The 27,152-nt window shown below is 44.7% G+C and overlaps 1 protein-coding gene across 1 annotated transcript; it reads right to left on the bottom strand.

Annotated features, from left to right (window-relative positions):
* Positions 1-2,674: 2,674 nt before the first annotated feature.
* dipk2ab (divergent protein kinase domain 2Ab) lies at positions 2,675-26,369 on the bottom strand. The gene is made up of 4 exons (XM_036521942.1): positions 25,940-26,369; positions 19,574-20,421; positions 8,416-8,719; positions 2,675-3,891 (listed from the first exon to the last, which is right to left on the bottom strand). The coding sequence occupies exons 2-4, from the start codon at positions 20,225-20,227 to the stop codon at positions 3,560-3,562; spliced, it is 1,290 nt and encodes a 429-aa protein (XP_036377835.1). The 5' UTR covers positions 20,228-20,421; positions 25,940-26,369; the 3' UTR covers positions 2,675-3,559.
* Positions 26,370-27,152: the final 783 nt, after the last annotated feature.

Below are 27,152 nucleotides of genomic sequence, written 5' to 3'. Positions count from 1 at the left end.
TCTCTCTCCCTCCTGTAATCGAAGGCGGGGAGGTAGGGCATTTATGGCCTAAATAAGATATCCGTGGCAGGAGCGGACCCGACGATCCGACAGGCGAGGCCGAAGTCGTGCTCAGCTTAAGATAATGTGGCTTCGGAAACAGCGTATGACACCTTGGTTTTACAAAAAATGTATATGTGCCTTTCGGTACTGATAACTGTGAGGCAGTTTCAAAGGCTGCTGGTGTAAAATGCGGCCCTGATACGGCAATGGCAGGATCAAACGACAGAGGGAAGAAAATGCAGTCATACGCATTTTCACAGCTCTGAAAACGCTTCCCCTCACTGAGAGAGACAAATCATAACTGCGCATCTAATCCCGGGAGAGGGGAGGTGGAAGTTCTGCGACGGTCCCTCTATCTGGAGTTTTCCCCTCCGCTCTTTCCCCCATCTCTACGCCGCCTGCCTTCGGTCAAAGGAAAAAGTATTCCTTTTAGAACCTCGTCAGTTTCTATTTGTGATGCGCCACCAATAAACGTACGTGAGGTTCGGGCTGGCACGGCCTGGTGTTTATTTAAAATAAGAGGACAGACGGGGGGCCTCCGGAATCAGACTCATTTTCCTCCGCGTTCTCCAGTCGGCCCGCGTAGAGCCCATTAATCAACCCTGCTAACTGCAGCAGCAGGAAGTTCTGCGCTCAATGCCAGTGTGACGCAAACGTTTAGCACAGAACAAGCGCGTGTGTGTGTGTGTGTGTGCGCGCGTGCGACAGACTTTGTTCCCAGATACGGATCCACAGAAGCTTTCAATTTAAGCAGTGACTGGACAGCCAGCTTTAACAGAGCATCGGCTCCATGCGCAGAGGTAGCGAGTGCTGACTTGGTGAGGACAGTGTTACGTACCCGGCCTCAACTTCACACAGGTGTGCTTCTCGGATTCAGCGGCCAGGTACAAGGGTAAGACGTACGCTTTTATTTCCCCCCTCCATCCGTTAAAACCCTTTAATCTTTCTCTCAGCAGCAGTACAAGAGCATGTGCATCATTTCCTGGAGCAGTCACCCGTGCTCACTCACAAGGGCTCTCATCCAACAACGCCTCAGCCAAAGAGGAGAGAGTGCCGGAATCATTATTCTGCCGGGGAATTGCGCGATTAAGGCAGGAGGAAAAAAGAAATGTGTAAAATGGGCCAGAAAAACCCAATCACAGAAGCGCTGACATCTTTGAAGGGCCAGTTGCATTTCATACAGTGGTGTGTGTTCACTCAAATCTGCTTAGTACCATTCAAGGCAGAGGAGCTATGATGGTGTGATGGAGGTATAAAACATGGCCTTCGGAGAAATAATACATATATATATATATATATATATATATATATACACAAAACACAACATGAACCATGTCAGCAATAAAAGTCTGTACACACCATGTTAGTATATATATACTTTTATATATTTATATATTTTAATATTTAAACCCACTAAAAGTTGTAAATACAACTTTTGAATGAAAGGCACAGTAAAATCAGACATTGCTGATATAATACTCAAATCAAAAATTACAGTACAAAAGCAGACAGTTATTTATGCACATACAAATCCCCCCCCCCCCCCCCTCCCCTCAGACTAAAGGACCATAAGGCTGGCAAACAGGATTAAAGAGTAGTGGACTGACAGCTGTAGCAGTAAAAATAATGAGAGTATTTAGAATGAAATGGTCAAACTCAGATTTTTATTGCTTTTCCAAACCAGCATGGATAAGTTCACTGTACCCTCAAAAAGGATTAAAAAAGCAACTTCTATTCCCATGACGTGTGTGCTTGATCGAGAGGGGGGGGGGGGGGGGGTAGGAGGAGGGGGCGGGGGGGGGGGGGACAGTTGGGTTGCTATTGACTTCCAGTGGTCATCAGAATGATTGCAGACCATGTAGTGCACTTCATTAAGCCATAAGCCCCTCGCACATGGTGTCACACACGGTGGTTTCAGAGAAAACAAATGAGACCAGGAATTTGTTTAGCATTATAAACGCTTCACACTTCCATCATATGTTTGCTGCATTTTTTGTCCTTTATGCATTGGTCCACCATGTACAAGGTCAAAAAAAATTCTGCTAAATTATCAAAAATAAACTACAGCCTTAAAGAGAGGACAGAACTGAAGTGTAAGTCACTCTGAGCTTCTGTGTGGGTTACACATTTCCCTTTTCAAATGTTCATCCTGTCTAACTGTAGAATTGACAGAGAGCTGGGCAACTGAAGTCATTTATCAAAGCCAATTAGAGTCTTGTAAGCGTGCCGCGACAGAAATACACAATTTCGCTCCCTCATATCAGCCTCCTTCAGGTTTTGCCTGATACATGCAAAGCCTTCGGGGGTCACACTGAACAGGCAAAAGCAGAGGTTTCCTTGGTCAGTCACAATGGATTTCGACAGTAAACAAAACAGGCACAGCTTAGCAAAATGGGAGTTAGTGTTACATATAGCCAGATTCTTTGGTATATGCACATCAATTGCAACATTGCCACGGGCACTCGATCCCGTGACGTCTACCGCCTAAAGTTTACCTCCTCTGATGTGTTGATTGCCAATTTCCAGGGCATTGTAAACACAGTCATTAATCCCTTTTCCTACAATTCCTTGCCTTCAACTTGCTAAGGTTTCACATCAGCCCCAAGCACTGGGGGGGGGGGGGGGGGGGGGGGGGTGATGGGAGTCTGTGAAAGGAATTGTAATAGAAACGAGATCCAGAACCCCGAAGGAATCCAGAAGGAATCCTAAAATTTCCATTAGCGGTTATCATTCTGGCCCTAAAAGATGGGAAAGGGGCTACTGAACACAGCCAAAAACACTCTTCCAGCCTCTAAGGGCGGAGGGGGGTTCTTCCAGCCCCGTCTCCCTGTACAGAAAGGGTCATCCCAGTGCCAGACTGAGGGAGTTACACCTAGACTCACCGCAGTGCCCCGGTGGGCTACGATACACCCTATCAAGAGTTTATCTTTACACCGAATTAAGAAAAACAAAAGCTAAGACAGATATGCTCAGCACATTGCAAGTGATCATTGAAAATGAATTATTCAAAACATAACAGGGTCCTGATAAAATCCCTTTTCAGAGGGGAGCGAACTACAACAACCCGGGACATTATCAACAATAAACCTCTATAAGGATGATGTCTGTGTGCCCTTTATCAGGTGGACGCGTTGAGATTCATACAGCCATTTAAGTTCCGACTGCAGTGCCCTGATCACAGCTCCACCGGCCCCTTTGGAAAACAGCGGAGCCCTGGCGTAAGTGCAAACGTAACCAGTTCATCACTGCCCTGCTCTGATCATAGAAATCCAATGGAGTGATTCACATTGCAAAAAAAAAAAATAATAATAAATTACAACAAAAAAAAAAAAGGTAAGTGACATGATGTAAACGAAAGAGACGGTTTATGAACTCAGTTCGAAGGATCAAAGGATTCCAGTTCCGACATACGGTTTCCGATGTGAAACGAACGCTGCCGCCACGGCCTTCGCTGCCGCCGCCGCGCTGAGAAGCAGGAGAGGATAAAGGAGCTACCGACGCGCACCCGCCCCGTTCATTACCTCGTGGCGCCACTCAGCTGCGCGAGGTATTCGCGCAGTTCTTTAGCTGCCTGAAACCGGCCGTAGCGCTTCTTGGGGTTGGCGCACTCGTCCAATAAGGCTTCGAGATGTCCGTCTTTGGCTATGTCGGCGGGGGGGTCGTGGAGCAGCCCGCCGGTGGTGCCGCGCCACGTGGCGTATTTGGACAGCAGGTTCTGGCAGACGGCGTAGTAGTTGTGGTCGACGGTGACGCGGGAGCACAGGATGTCCTTGGAGAAGGAGAGGCATGCCTCCTTGTCGCATTCCTCGAACTTGCTCTCGTACCAGACGTCGTAGTTCTCCGGTTTGTCTGCGGGAAGAGGGAGAAGCAGGTAGAGCTCACGTCAAATGATTCGTATTGTGACTAGCAGATTAGTGTGGCAGTTTCCTTCATTCAAATTCATTGCAGCTAATGAAGTCTTAAGAAAATGAAATAACGGATCATCCTCATCACTCTTTAGAAATGCTGATGTGTGAAGTGTTAATGAGAAATGCAATTTTTAACAAATTTTCCACTAGTTCCGAGTTCTGGTCCTATACACAGAACTTTGAAATTTCTTTGTCAGACTTAATAACTGCTTTTAAGACATTAAATACTTAAATGGCATCCCATCAAGTCATCTCCTGCTGAGACTGAAGATATTAGCCTTAAGTCTCTATTCAAGCAATTTGTTTAAGACCGAGAACTACTCTTTTTGCCCTTCTCTGTACTTCTGATTCAGCATCTTTGGAGGAAACCTAGGCTGTCATAAAAAGGCAGTGTCTTTCATTGAACCACTGACCTGAATGGCTCCCCCATCCTAACAATGGTGCTAATGCTTTACCCCCAGATAACAAACAAAAGGGTCCCTTCGAGCATTCCAAACCCAGAACACCATCCCTTTTCATTTGTTTCTATGGCACCTTAAAGTGAACGCAGCATTCTTTTTACGGCTTTATGGGATTACACAATGCTAATATAACCTCCTTTTTACTTAACCCCTTTTACTTATTTGCTATATACTCTAGCATCCTCTTTTGCCTTTTATACAACCCGCGGTTTACAACCAGCAGGTGCACATGAATAAAATATCATTGAAAAAATGGAACTAAACAAACCTTAATGAATAAGTAAAGGCAGCATTTACCACAAACAGTGTATGCAAGGGTTAGCATGGGTGACTGAAAAGAAACTCATAATGACAATATCAGAATCCCGGCTTCATATCCATCATTGAACAGAATGGACAGTTTGTTTGTTTTCTCGCTGAGATTATTGATTCCCAGACACTCCCCAGACACCAGCTTTTGATCTAGTTTTTAGGGATTTGCACACTGGAGAGAAAGAAAAAAAAAATCATTTCAATTATTAGAAGCCCTTTGGAGTTGCCTCCTCTACAAGGAGATCAATGGTGGAAAATCTGAGCGAAAAACACAATCGGCGCTTTAGCAATTTAACGCAGTCCTCCTCCAGCATCCAAACAGTTCAATCAAAATTGTTCCGCCTCCTTCGCCGGCAGTCCACCTCAGCAGCTCCTTCTGACTCAATCAATACCCGTGATGAAGACGGATCTCCTCGCGTTTGTGGAAAAATTGGGTGAGGTGAACGCAATTAATGTTTGTCTGCGGCAACTCTGTGCGTCAGACAGAATGACATTCCACAACGGGAAGCTGCGTGCTCACACAGAGGGCCTTCCCTTATCCCTAATAAATCTTCCAATTTGGGAGGAAACGGCGACCAAAAAAAAAAAGCCACCACAGGGGACAATGACGGAGAGGGTGATACGCCACCATCTCCATAAAATTTCATTTCTCAGAGTGGAGAGACGTAACGGCGATACTGATAGTTCCGCTATTACAATGAAGAGGAAGAAAAAAAAAGGTTAATTCTTGATTCAAGATAGCACTGCAAATGCCAGCAAGGTCATCAAGCTGGGTTATTCTTGCCTTTTTTTCCCCCCCAAGAGCAAACGCTTCTCAGTTTAAGCTTCTCCCACATCCGTTTGTTCCTTCACTTAACTTCTGTGTACTTGGTAAAGACCACCCGCAAGCGTCTGAACAGTCAGGCAACCAAAACGGCAGGGGCTATTCAAATTCACCAGAACACTCGGAGACGCATTAGCTAATGGGTCTGATGCCTTGAAACAAAGAACTTCTCAGCAGCTCTGAAATATACAACGTCCCAGTAACGTAACGTAACTCCAGTAAGTCTCCTTTAGAATGTAGGCACTAAATGCATCAATACCTGCACATTAAAATGGCTCTTAAATCAGTTCAATATATATTCATTTAGTATCATTACAACCTACAGTGGCAATTACGATCAATATTCACAAAGTGCAATGCCACACCAAACTGGTGTATCATGAGTTAAAACATACGCAATCCAGTCATTAGGAATTCTGGGTTATGGAAGCTGTATAGCTGACTCCTTCCTATGCCCTTTCTTCCATCACACACAACACTCCTAGGGGCAGAGCGTATGATTTGTAAAGCACAGTTACTGAGACTCTCCCCCCCCTCACTTGGGAGCCACTACTACACTGTGAGATCGCAATAAATGTGTCTGCAACTCACTCCAAAGGTTTCAATTATTTGGAAGAGCAGGTAACTGATGGAGGGTATGTTAAGTAATAATGAAACTCAGCTCCATGTTATATAGCATATATGTTCCTGCCCCCGCACAGCCTTAAGAGTGAGTTTTCAGCACAAGAGAAGCGACTTCACTGTACCATAGCTCTGTCCCAACTACAGACAATAGACGTGCCAGGTTCTTCTGACAAAATACAAACTGCACTGAGGGGAAAAAGGGGAAAAAACGGGAGTGACCTGATCATAGTCCGATACATTATCAAAGCATGTTAAATAAGAACAGTGCCTGTGTGTTATATAGCCTACACGTGAACATATTTTACCTACATGTAACCCATTTCAAAACAGGTCAAAACTTTAAATCGCTAACCCTTTGAAAATCTACAAGGAAAAGAGAAACAATTATATTTTAAAAAAATTGTTAACACAGCCCACCCTCTCCCCACCCGGTATTACCGCACACGGCGGTTTGTTTGATCTCATATGCATTTCACACTGCCTTTGTTCTGCACACGCACTGAGAAACTCCACTTTGTCATGCAATATTATCTCATTAACAGACAAAATATGAAACTTCACACTTCAGCTCATGGCAGCATCGCACGCACACCAACTATTAATCTAGACCGTTTAAGGGGACAATTCATTTTCTCTTTTTCCCACGCTTTCTTGGAGCTGTTTGTCTGTGCCTGGGCTTCTGAGTAAAAAATGAGAGATTGGCATCACATTTCTCAGTGGACGGATTTTAGTGTCAAACTGCACTTGGGTCAGTTTGATGAAATATTAATTTTAGGAGAGCGTTCAACTGGTATAATTGTTACACTGGCATTTTTAAACACAGTGTGTCAAGCTAATCACCTATCCTTATCCATTTCAGCACACAAAGCCAGTCCTTCAAGTCAGCCCTTTTGCACTGCATTCAGACCGCAGACCGTGTCTGCTATTCATAAATCGGCTATCTTTGAGTCAAAAATCTATCATCAACAGGACAAGGTTGCAACTGGCCTAAAGCCAATAAAAGCGTTCCACACCCATGAAAAAGTGCAATGCATGACTGGTAAAAGTTTCTTTGAAGAGGTGTGCATAATGTCAGTTTGACAGTCAGACATGTCATATTGTACCACTAGTCATTTGACACAGCCACTGACATGGAAAGCGACATACTGAACTTAAATGATAACTTCTGTCAACTGGAACAGACGGATGTGCAAATTAATGTCAACGTCAGTAACAGTTGCCAGAGTTGTCACAGTGCTTACGTAGGTGTTCTGAAGCATTAATACATAGTGTACCCCTTCACAGAGGGAGTTATGCATGACTACGCCAACACATCTCCCCCCCTCTATTCTGAGCTGGCTGACAAATGACAATGCTGCTTCTGAGAGTTGGACAGCCAGGCCCCTGCAGGGGCAAGGTGTCTCTCTCTCTCTCTCTCTCTCTCCCTTTCTGTCTCTTTCTCTCTCTCACACACACACCCGCACACACACGCGCACACACACGCGCACACACACAGTGAGAGAGAGTCCATCTGCAGTCCGCAGACACCGATCTTGTACTTTGGCCAACTGACTGAATGTGTGTCCTTTTATCTCTTCCCTCTCTCACAGCACCAGGACTCCGCCACAGGCTCCGGTGCCCACATTTCTCCCGGATACCGTTTCAGTTACTTTTTTTATACTGCTACTTCTTCCATCGTTTGTCAGCCGTCGCACAAAGCATTACAGTCTATGACACGCTGTCCCTCAAAACAAACTAATGAAGCCATTATCGGCAGTGGATGCCTGCTCACTTCTTACGTCATAGGATCTCTGATGGCAGACCACGAAAAGGGGACACTGTAATCTGCAAACAGACTGAGTTATCAGGGGGACTGGCGCACTGCTGACAGTGATGCAGTTGTCAGTTATTAACTGATCAGTCAGTCTGACAGAACATCATTCTCAGAGAGAAACCAATGACTGGGAACAAATCATTCCTTATTATCTAGACAAGATATATCTGAACGACTGTACTCATACCAAAGGTACGTCTGCAAAGTGCATGCTGAAATACACGCCTCGTCCTGAAGCAGCGAAATCTTCTGTGTGATAAAAACACTGAAGAATGATAAGACTGCGAGACAGAGCAGACTTTATTTTTACTGCTCCTATGAAGAAGCTTACAAAGTCTGGCATGCAAAAAAAAAAAAAAAAAAAAAAAACCTGTCCAATAAATACTGAGATGCAAAAAAACACTAGCCTGAGGAGGGGAAAAAAATACTTACTTTGTTTTATTAATCTTTTATCTGCCACGACAACATTCTCCGCATCCACGATGATGACCTTCCCGTCCCGGGGCCCGACGGCGAAGTTGTCGAAGCTGACATCTAGGAGGTAAAGCGCGAAGTCGAAGTCGTTGTTGGTGAGCTGCTCCGCGATGTCCATCAGCTGCTTGGCCAGGTCCACGCGCTTCCCCCAGGGGGCGTTGTAGAAGCTCCAGAGCTCCTCCCCCACATAGTTCACTGCCACCATCCGCCCACACGCCCCCAGGTACTTCGCGAACGGCCAGCCCTCGTCCGACGGAAAGCTCTGCGGAGAGGAGACAGCAGGGGAACCTGTTAATTACAGACCGCATTAAAAGCCCAGGTACACTTCCTACTATGGCTTTGGTCCACTGCTGCAGGTATCAAATTTTCACACTCTCAGGAGTGACTTGAATCCTCCCCCCCCCCGCTTTTTTTTTTTTTTTTTTTTTTTTTTAACAGGGTCACATTGTTCTCACGCAGTAAAGTGTACTCCAAATTCAGAGAATAACAGCACAGACAGGAGCTGCTTTGTAAGTGAACAGTGGACAGAATAGTGGCTTGCCCACCGCACTGCTTTGTCATTTGCGGAAGTAGGCATTAGAGAAACATCAGAGCAACGCTCCCTCCCTCCCCGCCAGACTCCCGAAAAGACGACACTCCAAATTACAGCCATTTTCCACGAGTTGTCACAGTAAAGCTTCTTTTGAAAGACTTAGCATTAGCATAATGTAGCACACCCGTGCAGCCACACAGACAGACACGCACGCACACGCGCTCACACACATTGCGGTATAATGGAAAATAATCTCTGCGCGTGGCGAAGCTTCAGATGGCACGCAGTCACACGCGCCAGTCTCTCTTGCCGTGCTCCACGCAAATGAGCTGGCTCGCAGGGAAACTGCACTCCTGCGATTCAAACAGGCCGCTGAGGCCTGTGGTGCGCGCGCTTCGTTAATGCCACTCCTCGTTTTAATAACGAGCTCCGCAAAGCCAAGGCAATTAGAGATGAAAGCAGCAAATTAAGAAAAGAAAAAAAAAAAAAAAAACTTACACTCAAAAACAAACATGTTCAAAGCAACCTACCTGCGTATGAAATGATAAGCGGAGCCGTTCCAATTATTATATTAGCATGCCACTGTGTACCCTTTATGATACATTTTGAGAAGATAAATCCTTCATATCATTCTGGTCCCCCGGTTGTATTGAAGGGATAAATTAAGGAATAAAATTTCAACTTGGCGAAACAAAACCCCGAGACCGAAGAACGCTAAACGGAAGATAAAGGCTTTGCATTATGCAACCCAAGGTGTGAGGGAGTTTTAATTCAGTTTCAGTTGGCAGTCATAGAAATCCAATATCCCTTTTCAATTGTAGTGAGGAGGATTAAATATGCATTGGACTGTTGCTGTTAAATTTTAATGCGACCCAAATTATTTAAAAACATTCATTTAAAAAAATTGATGCCGCACAATCCCTTCCCTTCTCAATCAGCTCGAGCAGCTGGTGCCTGGCCACGTTCTGGTCCTCTGGGCTTGTGGCACGACCGTGTGCGACCGTGTGCGTTCCAGAAGGATCACACAACACCACTTCATGTTGACTACCAGTTTCCACACGGGGGACATTGAGAGCCATTCTCCATGGTGCTTGGAGAAGATAAAATGTGAAACAGACCCCAGGTTGTGTATTGCAGAAGGTCTCCACTGTCTGTCTGTCTAAGGTCCTGGGGAAAAGGTAGAACTGTAAACCATGGGATGCAGGCCAGAGTAGAGGTAGACAGGAATAAACTCAAGACATGTCTGCACTTGACAAACACTTCAGAGAGCCCACAAGAAGACCAAATGAGGAAAGCAGCACACTGCAATTTCCTGGTAAACATCAATCTTTGTGTAGTATAAGAAAAAAAGAGGATGGAGAAGAAGAATGCGTGTTGCAATGGAAGTCTTCAATTCAGCAGAAAAACAGTATCGAAGCATGTGAAAAAACACAGACTTCAGGTTCAGCGGTGTCGGAGTGAACCCCAAACGTTCGGACTAATTCTCATATACAGTTTAGGTTGTTCTTAACGTAAATAAACCGGACCTGTCGCTAGTATGATAATGAAGTCACCGCATTGGTTTTGAGTAAGCCAGGATACCCCTTTGTCTGAGATAGTTCTTGATTGCCCACTCCCGGTCCCATTCTATAGTTGTTTGCCACCTCACTTGACCAAATTGTTAAGGTGTCAGCAGACGCGTGGACCATCCTGTCGGGGTCTCTATGATCTCAAGCCCTTTGGGATGCTGGGGCTATTCAGATTAGATCATGCCAGTATGATCAGTAGGTAAATTAAAAAAAGGAATGTAATTGTTAAGAGTATACCGGTTACAAATGCTTTATAAAGAAAAAACTTCATTGCACAAAGTCTGATGTGGTCCTGTAGCAGGGATTCATTTGCTACAGGGCTATCAAATTCCTTGCAGAGTTTAAACCTGCACTGCTAAATTGGACATACAGACAAAATAGGTGAATAGATGTTGACTTAGTTGATGGCTAACAGCACATCATGTGAATGTGCAAGTACTGTATTTGATGAATGAATGAACTCATACAAGTTAAACAAGCATTAGTCATACCGCATATGGCCCTTAGGAAGTAAAACCCACTTACACATATGCATTGACATGCTAAATTAGGTTGCCTATAAAACATGCTATAAAACGGTATGCAAATATCATGGTTTACAATCATATTGGGCATGGCTTAACATGACCCGAGACCCAGTGCCATGACCATCAGCTTGAGCTCATTTACAATGCATACCCGTGCACACAGACCTGAACACCACACAAATTCTCTCTCTTATCAGGCAATGAGCAAATCGACACGAAAAATAGTTTGCAAGTGTGTTGGTTCTGAATGTATGTGGCAAGGGAACAAGAGCACAGACCTGCAGCAGATGCCTGAAAAACATGCCAAATGTGAGAATGAATAAATACTGTCAGACATTACCAACATGTTTAAAATGGGTTTGGCACACATGCGTGCACATACACATACATACACATACACATACATACACATACATGCACACACACACACACAAAATACGCACAAAAAATGTGCCATATTTGAGCCTGGTCATAATGGTTACGTCAAGCAATGCTGTGAAATCTCATGTGAAAAGCATGCTTTAGGACTGTACTGGGCCATGACAAGAATTCAGACTTATATACACTGTCCGTGATTGAAGAATGCACCAATGGGAGATGAAGAAGGAAATTCTGTTGGGGGGGGGGGGGGGGGGGGGGGATGAAGGGTCTATGGGTCACCTTTGAGGTGGCCTTGGAACTAAGGCAGAGGAGGGAATGACACACGTCTACAGACTGTGACCAGTCAGTGTTCAAAGTCTGAGCAAAGTCAGCTAATGCAGTAAAGAATTACACAGGAGAGCAAAAGAGATGAGCAAAAACAACAGGGTTCTGTCCATTCTGGTTTGAAAGCCTTAATTACCTTAAGAGTAATTTATGTGTGGTGAACTGGGAAGGAATCACCCCACCAAAATCCACACAGTAAGAAAACAGTTTACATTTTGGCAGCCACAGACAAGACGCCATTGTGCAATTCATCTTTTTTTTTTTTTTTTTTTTATAAAGACCAAGCCTGGCGGAGACGCAGGGCCCTTGTCGATACTTGTGCCTGTCAATAACAAAAGAGAATCAATCAATACGGGCGCTCTGAGACAGAGGGCTTTGTTCACTTCCAGCAGGTCGCTGGTTTGTTCCATGTGCACGATCCCGATAAAGAGTCTGGACAAGGCAAGGCTGAACAGGGATCAAGGAGGGGGGATAAAAAAGCCAAAACCTTCCCCTTCTAAACCAGAACACACTGCTTAACATGAAAAATAGAGTAAAAATCTAAAAAACCTTTGGCCCACACTTCACACATCCTTCATGAGCACCTAGGGTTACTTTCAATAGTACAATCAAGCTAAACGAGCATTAAAAAAACGACCATTTTCACATCGATTCAGCTGGTTCCTGGAGTACTGCCATTGCGGGCTGAGATGCAGCGCACGGCAAGAAACCGCCGCTGTTCGGCCTACGTGATTGCCATGGAGACCCGAGACACAAGCACCTTTCAGAGTGACCGATTCTCAGCCAGCAACCGGACACAAAAGAAGGAACTGCAGCGCGGCTTGTGTGAACGGGGGCTGGAAGCGCTGAACAACGACGAAACTGAAACCACTCAAGGTCTTGCTGCAGAAGATTATTTCAGTACAACATGAGCAAAGAGAATACTGTGAGGGCTGGAGAATAAGTACAATCCCCATATGCATTTCACTCATACGTCTAATGGTTGATTTAGCTATGTATGGAGATTTAGGATTTATATTGCTAAGAAAAACAAAACATTTACAAATATATGTTCCTCTCTGCAATGATGGAGAACGGACAGCTAAAACAATAGTGATAACTACTTTACAATTCACTTTCCAACACTGCAACGGTTTCTTAGCCCACCCTACAGATTCAAGTCAAGTCAAATGTGATGCATGGAAATCCTTACAATGGAAATGAAATGAAATCCTGTTTTTCTTGTGCGTAACAACATCAGTGGTTGCCAACTGACTGAAAGTTGAGGCATGACATGTCTGAGGCTTTGGACGAAAGCAGGCCAGTTAGCACAGGCAGTCTTCATTTCCTGACAATGCAGGTTAAAACAATACATGCTGATTTTATGAAAATGCCTTGCACGACATATCAGCGACAAAATACATCATGAACTGCCTGAACAAAAATTTCTTTTTCTTTCTATGAAACGCTGATATTTTTCACCCTCTGTGCCTGTGCGTTTTGAATGAATCTGCTGTGTCATTACAGCAGGTGGTCATATTGCGCATCTCCTTGGAGGAGATCATGTGTGATATCAGAGCTCTCTTTGTATAAGACAGTGGAAAAGCACTAGGGCTTAGAGGTTTTGTCAAAAAAGCTCTGATTTATCTAATGGCTCTCGTTCCTTCCCTAGCTCTGAGCAATGTAACAGGCAGCCTTAAATGCAAGCAGGTTGGTGAGGGAAACTGCACTATGGAGATATGACATGCAGATACAGCTAACAGCTACTTTGGAGATAATATGCTGCTAATGAAACGCGTTTGTGTGGAAGAGCACACTTACACCACAGTCCTTACACTTCAAGTACACTTATGAAAGAGGGCTCTGACATGGCTCAATTCATGAGCATGGCTTTTTTTGTCACTGCATCCTTTCTACCCTGTATGAAACTGAGTTCACTGGAGCCAGAGCTGAACAGTGCCGTTTTGGTTTCCTGTTTGCCAACTTTGTTTCAGTGTTCTTTAACGTGCAGCTTCACTTCTCAGAAAAACACACTTTCGCGGAGCGGTCAGAGTGTGCGATTTCACTTCTCCTTGAAAACAGGGCTTCGACACTCAGAAATGCTGATGAGCACATTTCCAAACCCATTTTCCAAAGCCTTTTCTGTGGAATTCTGGTGTAATGACTGAAACACTTCTCTCGACCACAAGCGCGTCTTGCTTTTTCATTTTATAACATCCCTGGATTCAATACTTTGACTCAGTAAAAATACAGAGGATGCTTTTACTCAAAGCCTGTCTGAAAGCTCACACCGCTCACTGCAGTTTTTGTTTAGCCCACCCACCCCTCCAAAAAAAGTCTAACATACAAGAAAAGCATTTGCAAGGCAAAATTTCATTTTGGCAAAGCGAATTGAGACCAGGCTGCATATGGGTCGTTTTCTGTCAGAGACACACAGTCCGATACGCAGCACTGGAAGCATACCTCATCAGAGAGGTTCCAGAGCGCTGCAAATGAACCGGAGAATCGGACAGAGGGCCTCCGGAGAGGATCAAACGAGCAGAGCAAAATGCAGGAAAAAACACACAGCTGTGGCCGTGCGCACGCTGACCGTGGGTGCCTCCTTGCTCTGCGGCTCTCAGGGGGGGCGAGTTTTTAACCGTGTGACCGCAACCAGGCCAGACCGATGACACCCAAATGGAAGCCAAAAAATGCAGCGTGGCTGGCTTGCGAGCGCACACCCAGGATGCCGCGGCCCTGGAGACAGACGCAGTCTCTTAGCTGGAGTCGGAACACGCTGTTGTGCTGAGGTGGGAGGGGAAAAAAAGGCCGCACTTTGACAGTAATATTGGCTCCTTTGAAGACATCAAATGCAGGCAGGCTCGGTAATCAGCCGACAGCCACACGACCATTAAGCAAGCTAATGTTGTTCTGCGCAAGCCACTAAGGGCACGGTGAAATTCTAGGAATCGCTGGCCCTCGTCTTTTCTTTCCCTAACCGCAGAACGAGTCCACGGACGAGCTGAGTGTCGGTGTGTCGAAGAGAACAGCAACCTGCAGAAATGCAGCTGGCGCGGCAGATCGGAGCGGAACTGCGCCGCTATCGAGCGACGTCTGTGCAACACACATCACACGGCCCGACGAGCTAATTAGCATGTCTAAAAATATGTTTTTTAAAAATCTGGGGACTTCACATCCAGTCTAGCGGAGAGCGACTGGGGGAATGTGCGTCTGCCCCTGCTCCACTTTAGGTGGTCGTACTTTATTTCGGGCCTCTCCGCTGACCAATCCTACCCCCCCCCCCCCCCCCCCCACCGCCACCCCCCTTTCCTCCGCTACTCGTCTGATTCGCAGCCTGCGTCTGCCGTTTTCCTGCCCATTAAAGTTTAACCGCAGTCGGTCCGCAGCGAGCGCAGAGCCCCCGTGGGGGACTTTCGCCTCCTCTTCCTGGCAGCCACCCCAGCAGGCAGCCCTTGAATCGTGGATGCGGATGCTTCAGCGTCTGAGCCACTCCACCGGGAGGACCGGGAGGAAGAGGACTGACGCAGGAAGGTGCCAGAGGAAGAAGGCGGTTAGGCCGTGTAATGGTGAAGTCATGAGATCACCGTGTGAGAGAGAGAGAGAGGGGGAGATCTGGGAAGAAAGAGCGGGGCTGAAGGAACCTGCTTAAAAACCGGGCCTGGCACAAGTATAGAAACACAGCCTGCTTCAAGCTGCTGTGATGAATGATTAAAAGTCCCTTCCTGGGAAGTTTCAGCCCGCTGGCCTCGTTTTCAGATTCAAACGGCACCTGAATACCGGTGTATGACCTTTTAAAATAACTGAACCAGTTTAATTCACCTTAACTGATCCGGTAAAGTCCTGCTGTAGTGAGGAAATCACTCACTCGGCTAATGTAACGAATGAGTATTATGCATGGTTAAAAAATTGCACGCTGAACAAGGCAAAAAGTGAACTTGATTCTTCTTAGTTATGACTGCGTTTGATCCTCTTCTCGGCACAACACGCCAGACCCTTTACCTGGATCCTGACACACCTTCAGTTCGTCCGCAAACCCTGTTATATAAAACCAAGAGAAAATGCATCTCTCAGGAGAGCAGACTTGCAAAAGTCTAAATCTAACACAGACCCAAAGGTTTGCAGACAGTGGTGGACCTGCACATCCCTGGTGTCCGTGGTTTTAAGAGCGCCAGGACGGCAGCGGCAGAGCATCTTCGGAGACTCCCACGCGGCGGACAGCGGCAGACAGACAAAAGCGGGCGAGAGCGGCCACGGGCATTTACCTAAGCAAACACAGCTGGTGTCTGTGTGCCGAGTGGATTAGAGTTCACGAGCGGCTGGGCCCATTCATGGGGAACGCTCTGCTGCGGCCAGTGGCCCCCTCCTGCAATCAGGGAGAGAGGCCAAAGTCGAGGAAACAGCCACAGATAACCCCCCCGTCTTGTACTAACAGGATTCTGTCTGTAAACAAAGCCCTCTCCAGAATAATGAGGGGGTATTGAAGTGCCCGGCTATGGCAAAGTGCTGCAGCACAAGCAATTTCACACGTACAATGTGCCTTCATCCTGATTCTAAAGGGAAAATAATTAAACATTGCCAACTGATGAATCTCTCTGCACCACCTGAAGTACGTATCAAATAATGACGCCAATAGCCACGCAAAAACAGCAACTCAATGATGTGTGGTCCAACCACGAAACACACCAGTTCCAATTCTCAGATCCTTCCTTCTTGCACACTTCCATTCCTTGACATATGCCCATTTTACATACATACGTTTGAAATTTAATCTAGACTCATGAAACCAACTTTACAGGCAGTATATAAAAAAAGATTGCACAGACTTGCATGTATTTTGAAAGCAAAAAAAGTCTTGGCAGTGTTCAGATTGATTATAGAAGGGGTTTTGTGAATCTTTCCACGTTTCTCAAATAAAAACTACAGGCTTTTTATGACCAGGCTCTGATAGCAAACTCAACGTCGGGTGGAAGGAGGTCGGCTCCACATGCAGATTTAGTCTGGAGAAAGTATCCTGAACTGGTATGACCCTTAAAGGCTTGTCATGTTCTATTCTCAGCCTGACTGAACAGATGGGACCACAGCTCAAAAAAAAGAGGTGGTACAAGATGTGTAAGCAGAAAGTCAATCGCGGGATAAAAAGTTAAGAGGACTTTGGGGATTGGAGGGCGGGTTCACAACTTCACAAAGCACCACCTTATTTTCATCTGGTCAGAAACCAACAAAATGTTTAAACGTGTAGCTTATTCTGGGTGTGATTTCATATTGACCAAATAAACACATGCCAAATAAACTGACACATGTCAGTTTACACTTTTGTTGTCTTTTGACAAGGCACCATGTTTTTTCAAAGAAAACCAGACAAATGAAGATGGTATAGGCTTATGAATAAGGACAACGTGTGTTATTTTAATATATTTGTTTGCAATGCATTAGTGAACTGCATTGTTACATTAGACTAGTTTTGGCTAAAACCAGAGCTTCTGAGAAGTCAGGAAGACAGGCAGGAAAAAAAGAGACATCTGATTAACTATCAGCAAGGATTTTCCTGCGTTTCCATTCAATTTGTCTGACAAAAACATTGATCCCCTGAAGGTAACATGCTTTTGTGGTCCCTATGTCACAAAATGCACTCCAAAGAGCTCACACTGACAACACTGTTGGCCACCCATAACACACCACAAGGGATTGTTTTCCACGGACAAAGGTTTCTCATTCTGAGAGGTATAAAAATTATTGCTGCTGACTTTGCTTGAATATTTCCAGCTTTTGCATGAATCTTTCACTCAGCAAAAAGAAATCAAGCTGAATGTCTTTAAGTCACCTCAAAGGGAAATTATTCCAAAGCTGTGGGAGTCAAAGTGCGGCCCACAAGAGACAGTGCGGCGGGATGCCAAGTTTTGCCGATCCACCCGTCACGAACGCGGTCGATTTCGGCTCCGACGGCGGAACGTTTTTCGAGCGAAACAATAGGACAAAGGACTTTTGAAAACGGCACCTCCCAGAACACTGCCAAGCCTCTCTCTGTACCGCGTCTCCACGGACCAGATTAATTCTTAATGGGCTCGCACGAATTCCCCTTGTTTCATGTAAAAAAAAAAAAAAACGTCACTTTCCCCCACCCCGAAGCGCAAGGAACAGCTAAAGGCACTCAGACACTCTCCCGGTGTTACTCCCAGCCCCCCCCCCCCCAGCCCCCCCGGATGTGCACCATTACCTTAACTGAAATCCCACACTTCCCCTCTCTTTCACAGCAGGTTCCAGACCTCCCAGTGCTCATGGTTCACAAGTTCAGGACGAAATAAACAATTCATGAATCCCGTAAACACACACTCCCAAGTCAAGAAAAAAAAAAAAAAAAGTCAGAGGGGGGTGGACGAGGCAATTCATCAGAGCCCCAGACGTAATGACATTTAAGTGTTGATGGAATTAACCTGACGCGCTTGTGGAGGGGCGGGGGGGGGGAAGAAAAACCACAGGGCTAATCAGATTTTATAGATTGCTCTTCTAAAGGGCTGATCTTGCCTTTGTCTCCCAAAACACCCAGAGTGTCAGGGCCCCTGATTGAAAAATTAGAGGTCAGTTCAGATATTGAATGTCTGTACACAGTTGTCCTTTTGTTTGGATGACCCTTCGAGAGCAGAGGTCAATTCCAAATGAAATTGGAATTGATTGGTCAACAGCGAGTCGATGCTGGAATTGCTGGTGGAAAGTAGTGTTTAACAGAAATTATCATTTCTACACAGTTTTGTAGGTGATTACGTCCGTTAGGATATCGAACACAATATTTAAGGTCAATTTAAATTTCATGAAATGCATGTTACATGTAAATAAGAACAGAATGTATGTACCAGTGAGGCGACTCATAGTATGTTTACTTAGGGAATTGGCAAAAAAAAACCCACATAATATAAAATAATATCACCATGCATGGCAGAACTATGTTATCTGAATATGAAGACAAAATATATCTGGAATCATTACCTTCACAGAATGCTGTAGTTTTTTTTTCCTTAACTGTAACACACACCAACCAGGACACTTTAAAATTATGTCAGCGTTTCCCACGGGTAAATTTAGCGCTGTACATTGAACAAAACCAAGCATATTCGTACTGTGTACAAAAGGCATCTGCTTGTATTGCTGTACAATGCACCTCCCAGGCATTTTGAAAAGTAAACTTAAAGCAAAATATGGCTCATCATAATTCATATATTTTAAATGTGGTAAGTGGCTTGTGGAATTACAAGGGACCGACCACACCTCTTTCTTCACAATGTGAACAAATTCAATCACCTAGCTACTTCATAGTCAATTTCCATAGGATTGTTCCAATCTCTCAGAAAAGAAGCTGGCTGGAGAAAATTCTTAGCAACCATTAACAGATGCAGAGCATAAATAATTAAAAGTGCCATAAATACACACTTAAATATGCAGAGCCGACAGATAAATCCCACTGCTTAAAGGAGGCACTGGCACTTAAACCTTTCCAAAAGGGACGGCAAAACATTTTCGAAAACGACGTTGGTTTTGCAGGAGATTTAATGTCTTGCCTATGAAATGGCACGTCTGGCTCAAAAGAGAAACCGTGATAAAGGGAGAGGAGGGGGAGCCACCCCCCCGTATTTCACAGAGGCTGTGCTGGCCTATTTACCGAGCACCACAAACCAACGGGTTCCATTCTACTGGTGGTATTATCAAGGGCAATTCAAGTGCGAACGAAACGATCAGGGCTGAGAACTACCATAGATCACAGGCTCCGGGCCTCTCGTCAAACAGGAGGCCGGGAGAATTACATCCAAACATACCTGTAGCACTAAGGGCTCGGGATTGAAAGCCAAGGTCATCAGCAGCTGCATGCGTTCCGTGTCCTTTAGGTTCTTGAGCAGGAAGCTCCCCGAGTCTTTAGTCTCGGCGTACCTCCTCACCACCCGGTCCAGCAGCCTCTGGGAAGGGCACTGCACGAGGTCGGACCACCCCTCCACCACTTCGGGGGTCAGCAACCGCACGTCCCCGTTCAGACGCGCAAACTCCGTCTTGTACATGGCCTGTATGAGGTCGCAGCGCGGGCGGCCGGTGGCCCGCTTGCAGATCTTCTGGTCGATGTCGGCCAGCTCCTGGTTGGAGCCCAGGCGCTTGAGAACTATCCTCCTGGTGCCTTCCCTCGGCTCCCCGTACTGTGCAAAATAGACGTTTTTGACATTGAAGACGTCCAGGAAGCGCAGCCGCCCCCACGTCTCGAAGGAGACCTGCCCGTTCATGAACTTGCGGCACCAGCTGGTGCCGAAGCAGGCCGGGCACTTGTTGAGGTTGATGAAGCGTCGGTCGGTCAGTTCGTTCTTCTGGAAGGAGGCGAAGAGGTTGTGCGTGTTCATCAGCAGGATGACGAACAGGCCCACCACCAGCAGCAGTTTCAGGCAGCGGTACAGACGGCCCAGCTTGAGGGGTAGGAAGCGCAGCATGGTCTCACATAACACAGGGAGGAGGGGGATTGTGGGTAACGTCCAGCCAGGCCTCACTGCTCTGCCGTCATAATGTGCCCCGTCATCGTCTACAACTTGTCAAGGGAGTCCCAGTGCCAAGCTCCCAGAATGCCCTGCGGCCCATGCTCTCAGGTTCTCTGCATGCCCACCACAGGAGACTTCCACAATCGAGCCTGCAAAGAAGCGGAAAGATGGAACACCTTTATTCAGCATGCAAAAAGGGAATAAAATCGGCTTCGGTGTCAGAACACCAAAACAGGCAGGTTTCTGCTTACGAATAACCAAAAGCCGCAAGCATCTCTCTTGCTCTCCCCCACCATACACCGCCCCCCCCCTCCTTCCACTGGCCCAACATGTACTTTAAAGACACGGGCCAATTCACACACTCCTAAAACAAAAGGCACGTTTACGGCCTTTCAAATCCTTTTACAAATTGGAATCGCTCGGGTCATTTGAGAGAATTCAATTCTTTCTGAGCTGGAACAAGATGGATCTTGTCCAAAAAAAAAAAATCTGATCTGAAGCTCAATGCCCAGCTTACTCTGTGAAATCACAATTCTTTCAGCCTGCAAATTTAAAGACAGCCGGTCACAGACTTCAACAAGTGGACACGGCTTACGCCACGCAAACTCGGTATGGGTAAACACGACTGGCAAGAACTCATTTACCAGATATAAGCTATGTAATCTCATTACATTTCTGTTGCCATATTGTTTCAAAAACAAATCTACAATGCACAAGACACCATGAAAGTCCAGTCATTTTCATCCAATAACCTTCAATCTGAGGGTCCACAATACGGTTAAAAAAAAAAAAAAAAGAAAAAGCAATTTCACAGGCTGAAGTTTAACCTTTGATCAGAGCCGCTCTGGTTGATTGTACTCTTACTTTGAAGCTGTCCTTTTGAAAAGGGTCTCATGTCACAAAAAGGAATTAAAGAAGAAGTGTAGGCTCTTTATGAGGTGTGGCACATGTACTTCTGCTGTCCTGCAGGGACTCGGTGCAGCGGGGACAGGGGGAATGATAAGTGCTTGAGAGTTCTGCTGGGAGCAGATATGGCCAAGCATTATAATGCCTGAATTAAAATGCCACAAAATGTCTCAAACATCTCTGGAGCCAAGAGCCGTCCAGATAATGACCACCTGCTCTCCCACACCACAAACTTTCAACATTATGTTCCTTATAAATGAACTACTCCGGACCATGCAAATTACCCTTTCCCCATTAACGCTCATTAGGTAATGCAAATTAAAAACAATGAATGTAGAAGGCCCTCCTCACAAAGAAAAGTGTATGAGGGTTGTATGTGTGCAAATGTCGCATGTGTTTAATGAACATCCACCAGATGTGGATCAATACTGGCCAGGGCTAGAAAGACAGGAGTCCCCTCAAAGGAGAGTGGTTTAAGAATCTGGCAGCAAAAGTATACTCACGACCACAGCTCTTCCCACCATTTGAATATTTGTTCTCCAAGCAAAGCCTTAAGCATAGGGCTGATTATACAAGATGAACTTAATGTACTTTGAAAGATTTGAAAATTTGACCCTTGGGTCTTTTTATCTCAACGTTTCAAAAATGCAGAGCTTGCTGCCTGGCAAAAAAAAAAAAAAAACTGATTCAAGCAATTATGAATATCATACTACTTGGTTTAATTTTTCCATTTTAAATGATTTCAGTTACCTCAGCATGTCTTTACAAAATGGAATGGTGGGAAATGGTTAACGCTTTCTGCCTACTGACACTGATTTTTTTTTTTCCCCCTCTACACAAAATCTGATATGCTGGAAAGGCTGCTTGCAGACAAAACGCAACTCACTTTGTATGCTTGATTAAAATGTGTCAGGGAGAGGACCAAATCTCATTCACAATGAGGCGAATAAGCCCGATGAAAGCCGGAGAATGACTGGGCGCGTGCGGAACGGCTGAACAGCCCGAACATGGCATGAAGTATGTACAAGTGTCATTTAGCACCTGACACACATGCTCGCCCGCCGCACAGGCCCACCAGATGAAAGGCCGTCAATGGGAGTTAATGTTCAGCGGAAGAGTCACCGGCAGAGTGCAACCATCTGGCAGGAACCTGGGTTCACCTGCAACCCGGTGCGGCTGTTCAGGTGAGCTATGGCAAACCGCAGCAGGCGGAGACACCATGCCAAGTGCTGTAGACAAATGTCATAGAGCAGGTGATCACACTAACACTGCTGAGGTTCAGCACTGCTCCCCAGGTGTTAATGGCTATCACCTGCCCAAAGCGAGAATACTTGCATCACATCTCATATCTAACCTCCCACCGATTTTTGCCCACTGGAGGCAAAAATACTGCATACTTTTTTTTGACACATCAATCACTCATGGGGAGACTAAGGGTCACAGAGTTAAAATAGCAAACAGTTCAAAATAACCTCTTCCCTTTGAAGCTGAGGATAATACAGACCTAGAGGGCAGGCCAAGCCTGTACATCTAGGGAAACTGTGAAATAATAACTGTACCAAAAATATGTATACATCTAACACATTCCTGTTTGTTATATACTCACAATCCCTGGAAACTCCCTTCCCTATTTGCTAGGTGAGACAGGCACCTATCCAAGGTTGGAGAATGGATGTCTTTGCCAGAGTTCATCTTTACTATGAGGGTCAGCCATTGAAAACTGTGCCAAATTAATTTTCATTGCCTCAGATGTGGTGCCAAGGTGAAGGGAAAAGACTTTTTCCTGAGCACAAAATGGGAAAGCCTGGTCAACAAATAATGGAAGTGAATGGAAGAGGTCGGCTAATGCAGTTACAACAGCTATAAAGCTACTTGCTGCAGTTATAGGCAAAGTAAACTTTAAGCTGGGAGCGACTGCCAATACTCAGCCCTTTGCCTTTGACCCTTTTCTGAGAGCATCATCTGTAGAGATGATTCAGACAATATCGTCTTTTGTCCTCTCCACGTCTGCATTGTCCCGCTCCTTCATGCCGCCACCAAACTATATTAAGTCTCAGCCATAACCCGGCTCACCCATTCAAATCTGCATTGTAAACAAATACATGCAAATCTGGACACAAATTCTCATGTTAATGGGAGAGATGATTTGAATCGTGATTATGCCGGGAGGAGAGGAGCAGAAATAGAAACACGGCCAAACTAAAAATGCTTAAATTAATGCCAGCAAATCTTCTGAGTGCATCACCTTGTGCTGAGTCACAAAACGAAGAACCTACCAGAGCCAGGAAAAGTGTGTTTTTCATTTCTTTTTTTTTTTAGAACTAACAATCCCACAGCATGTCCACACCACCTTCACTCACATTGTGCTGCAAGAGCAAGAATGAAGAATTACAGTTTTCAGCGTTATCGGCTAGGGGAATCAATGTTTGATCACAAAACCTTTCGACCACATCCAGACCACTTCAGCCCAACAACTGGACAGAAAAATGCTGAAAACACCAGTCAAGCTACAATTTGTTGACAAAAAATGGTAAATTAAGTCCTCAAATTACAAATACCAATTAGTGACATCCCTGTAAATATTAGACTTTGAATTTGCCACATACTGAAAAAAAATACTCGCCTTTTCAATGGGAATATCAATAAATGTCAATTTGTTGTGGGCTGTCGCTGCTTCAAATTAAACAAACATTCAAATTCATTATATTTCCCTGCTTGGCCAACCGTATTAAATCTAATTACCAACAGTCCAATTACTTATTTTTGAGCTTTGCAATGCATGCTATTCTCCTGCCAATCCAGAAACTCTTTGTGATAACAGAATGCAATTCTCACTGTGCTCAATATTGTCAGAGTGCAATAATGTCTGTATCCATGCTATCCATACCCCCACATTCAATAGAGAAGAACTGCAACTCAAGGAAATACCATTTTCAAAGTGTTCTGTAGCTGGATACAAAAGCTTACATTCTCAGTTCCAGGGTTAAAGAAAGCTTTCTGCAATAATTATTGAGAAGCATTTGCTGTAGAACATAAGACAATGCCAAATGGCTCACTGGCATTTTAAACGGAATATAAAGTATCATCCTCATAAACACAGCAGCATGGCATCAGCACAAATTCCTTCAAAGCTCGTCTGGCTTAAAATATTTATGCAAAAATAGCTTTACTTGTACAGACAACACATATCTTTTTACATATTATTGCCCCCAAAGTCAAGTGTATTAATTTCCTATTGACACTGCCCAACTAACAAATCTTCTATTTTCTTCATAAAGCAATTAATTTCACCTATATCACAGGCTCACTAAAAACATTACTGCGTGGACTGCTTTCACAGGCCTTACAGACCATTAGAAAAGGCCTCGGTGTCCGGTTGTGAAAAAAGTTGCTGGTGTGGAACCAGGGACAAATGCACCCCTACACAAACCATCCATCTGAAATTCAAACAGGAAACTGGCAAACCAGTCTTTTTATCCACATCTGAGGCACTGGCATAAGCTGGAGACCCAGAACCTGGACAGGAAACACAGCCCTGACCTTTGATATGTGGGACACTGGCAGAGGCTGTGAATAGACACAGTACTGTTCATTGAAAAGCTGAAGAACTGTGTCATGCTCCATGTGAAAACTTTCCATTGTCTAAACCTTTGCTGTAAACGAAGAGACAACCCCCCCCCCCCCCCCCCAATACACACGCACACACACACACACACAATCCTGCGTCGAATTGGTGGTACACCCAGGGTACTACATTGTGTTTCAAATGTCTGGAAACTGTGGCCACGAAATATGACACCGTCTCCATTGCGAGGATGTGCAGGCGCGTTACCTCTGAGTCTTGGCCAGGCATATCCACTATCAAAGCCACAGAATGCGTTTTGTTGGTTTGATAGACTGCTGAACTCAACATAACGGTAATTCCGACTTTACATAATCTTCATTAAGCACCAAAACAGATTCACTGACCTTTTCCCCCATTAAAATAGTTGTATCTATCAAATGGCAAGCATGCAATATTACTTATCTTAACTCGGGGCTGTTTGCCTGTTAAGACAAATTAACGAGGTCTCCTTGCTGCATACGTTTAACAAAACCAGTGACCACGTTCGCCAAAGCCAGTTGAGTTCTGGGCAACCCAGACCTTCTTGTACAACTAAAACAGGTATAATTCTGAACTTCAATTAAAATCAATCAAGAATAAGTTTCAACTCTGGTCTTAAACGACACTCTTACAACTTAAACATGTTGATTGGTAACATAACCTTGGTGTTCACGGTAATGCTGTTTAGCACTGCAAATCCTATCTACATATCTGCTACGTTACAAAACATTTAAAAGCTGTTTCTTGAAAATACGAAACGTAATTTTATTATGTTGAGACTGAAATATTCGCTTCTTGCCTGAGTGCAACTTTTTTCGTTTTTGCAAATAGCGACATTCGAAACCACGACTCTAACACGACGCTGCAGAAATATACCATAGCTATTGCCCATATTTATGAATAAAAATTACGAGTTAAAGTTCTAGCTATATAATGTTATTTCCTAACACGGACAAAACAGTTAATCTCAACTTCGTCACCTTTGCTAAAGCATCCAGTTCCACCTCCACATGGATGTGTAGCAAAGGTGCACTTCAGTGCATCATCAATATAATTAAGCAAAATATCTGACACAAATAAAGAATGTTTTTAAGTGGTAACTGGATCCACGGGTTTATCGAGAAGGGATCTCGAGAAACAATATCTACACAACAAACCTGTTTCGACTTTCTTGACTCTTCGTCGTGAGGAGTAACGCAACGGCGCTTCACAATGTGTAACTGTTCTTCAAAATACAGTTGACAAGCTAGCTAAATACTTTGTAACAGAAACGACTAAAATGAAAACAACCCTGTTATATTACGGCAGGCTATCCACGGACTGTGTAAATCGTCAAAATTACTAAGAGGGTTCATACTGTGAGCTCCTTTGTAGCTATATTGAAATCAACATTTGCGACGTCGTTTCTTAACTCTTCATCCACCGGGTTTTCTGACGATTAGTCACCGTTTGGGTCCGGTTTGCAGAAATGATTTATTTTGCACGTTAATGTTCCATTTTGTCATTCCAATTTCTCGTCCTCCTCCTGCGGGTAGAGATCATTTTTTTCCTCCCGTCTCTCAAGCTCACTCCTCCAAAGCGCCACAATGGAACCTACTCCGACTTTTTCAACACCGCTCGAATAGTATTCACGACCCTCCTAGTTGCTTTACGGTAGTGGTTTCTAGGCGATATGTTCATCATTGTTGGGGATCCAACTCCGCCTCCTAATGCTAAATTGGCAGGTCAGTGGTCGAGCTTTAATAAACTGGTTTTGAAAATTAAAATACTTTTTGATGCCGTTTCTGAAGCTTTTTATATTTTCATTTTCTTAACCCATGGAAATTTTGGGCACAAGCAGTGCGCTGCTTTGAATGTATAGTATGCTATCTGACCACCTGCACGCGAAGCAAAAGCTTGTAATTGAACCATGCAGTTAGCATCACTGCAATAGTAATTGGCATAACTGTAAAATGTTTCAGACCCACCACCTTTAAAAAGAATAACTTTGAGGCATTTCAGACAGAATTTTCACTTTAGTTTAGTCAAGACACAATACACAATGTTTGATCATTCAAGCAGGTAATAAATGTTGATGTTGTCAAGTTTTGGTTTTATTTATTTAGTTTTTGCGCTGGTTGTTGCTGATGTGGTCGCAGTTGGTAAAGTGCAATCTGGAATACCTCATCTTGTCTCTAGAGTGTCTCGGCCAAGAAGAGAAGCTGAATTTACACTTTATTCTTTTAAATAATCACAGTGATAACCACGAATTATTTAGACATTTGCCTGGGCAAGCTTTCATGCATGCCACAGCAGTGGCTCTGTATCGCAAGGCATTTGGATGAGAGAGCTAGCTCAAACGTTTGCCTTACATGGTGGGACACGAGAGAA

The sequence above is a fragment of the Megalops cyprinoides genome, chromosome 2, assembly GCF_013368585.1.
Source record: "Megalops cyprinoides isolate fMegCyp1 chromosome 2, fMegCyp1.pri, whole genome shotgun sequence".
Lineage (NCBI taxonomy): Eukaryota > Metazoa > Chordata > Actinopteri > Elopiformes > Megalopidae > Megalops > Megalops cyprinoides.
Note: the sequence above shows the minus strand (reverse complement) of the source record. Positions and strands in the feature narration are given on the sequence as shown.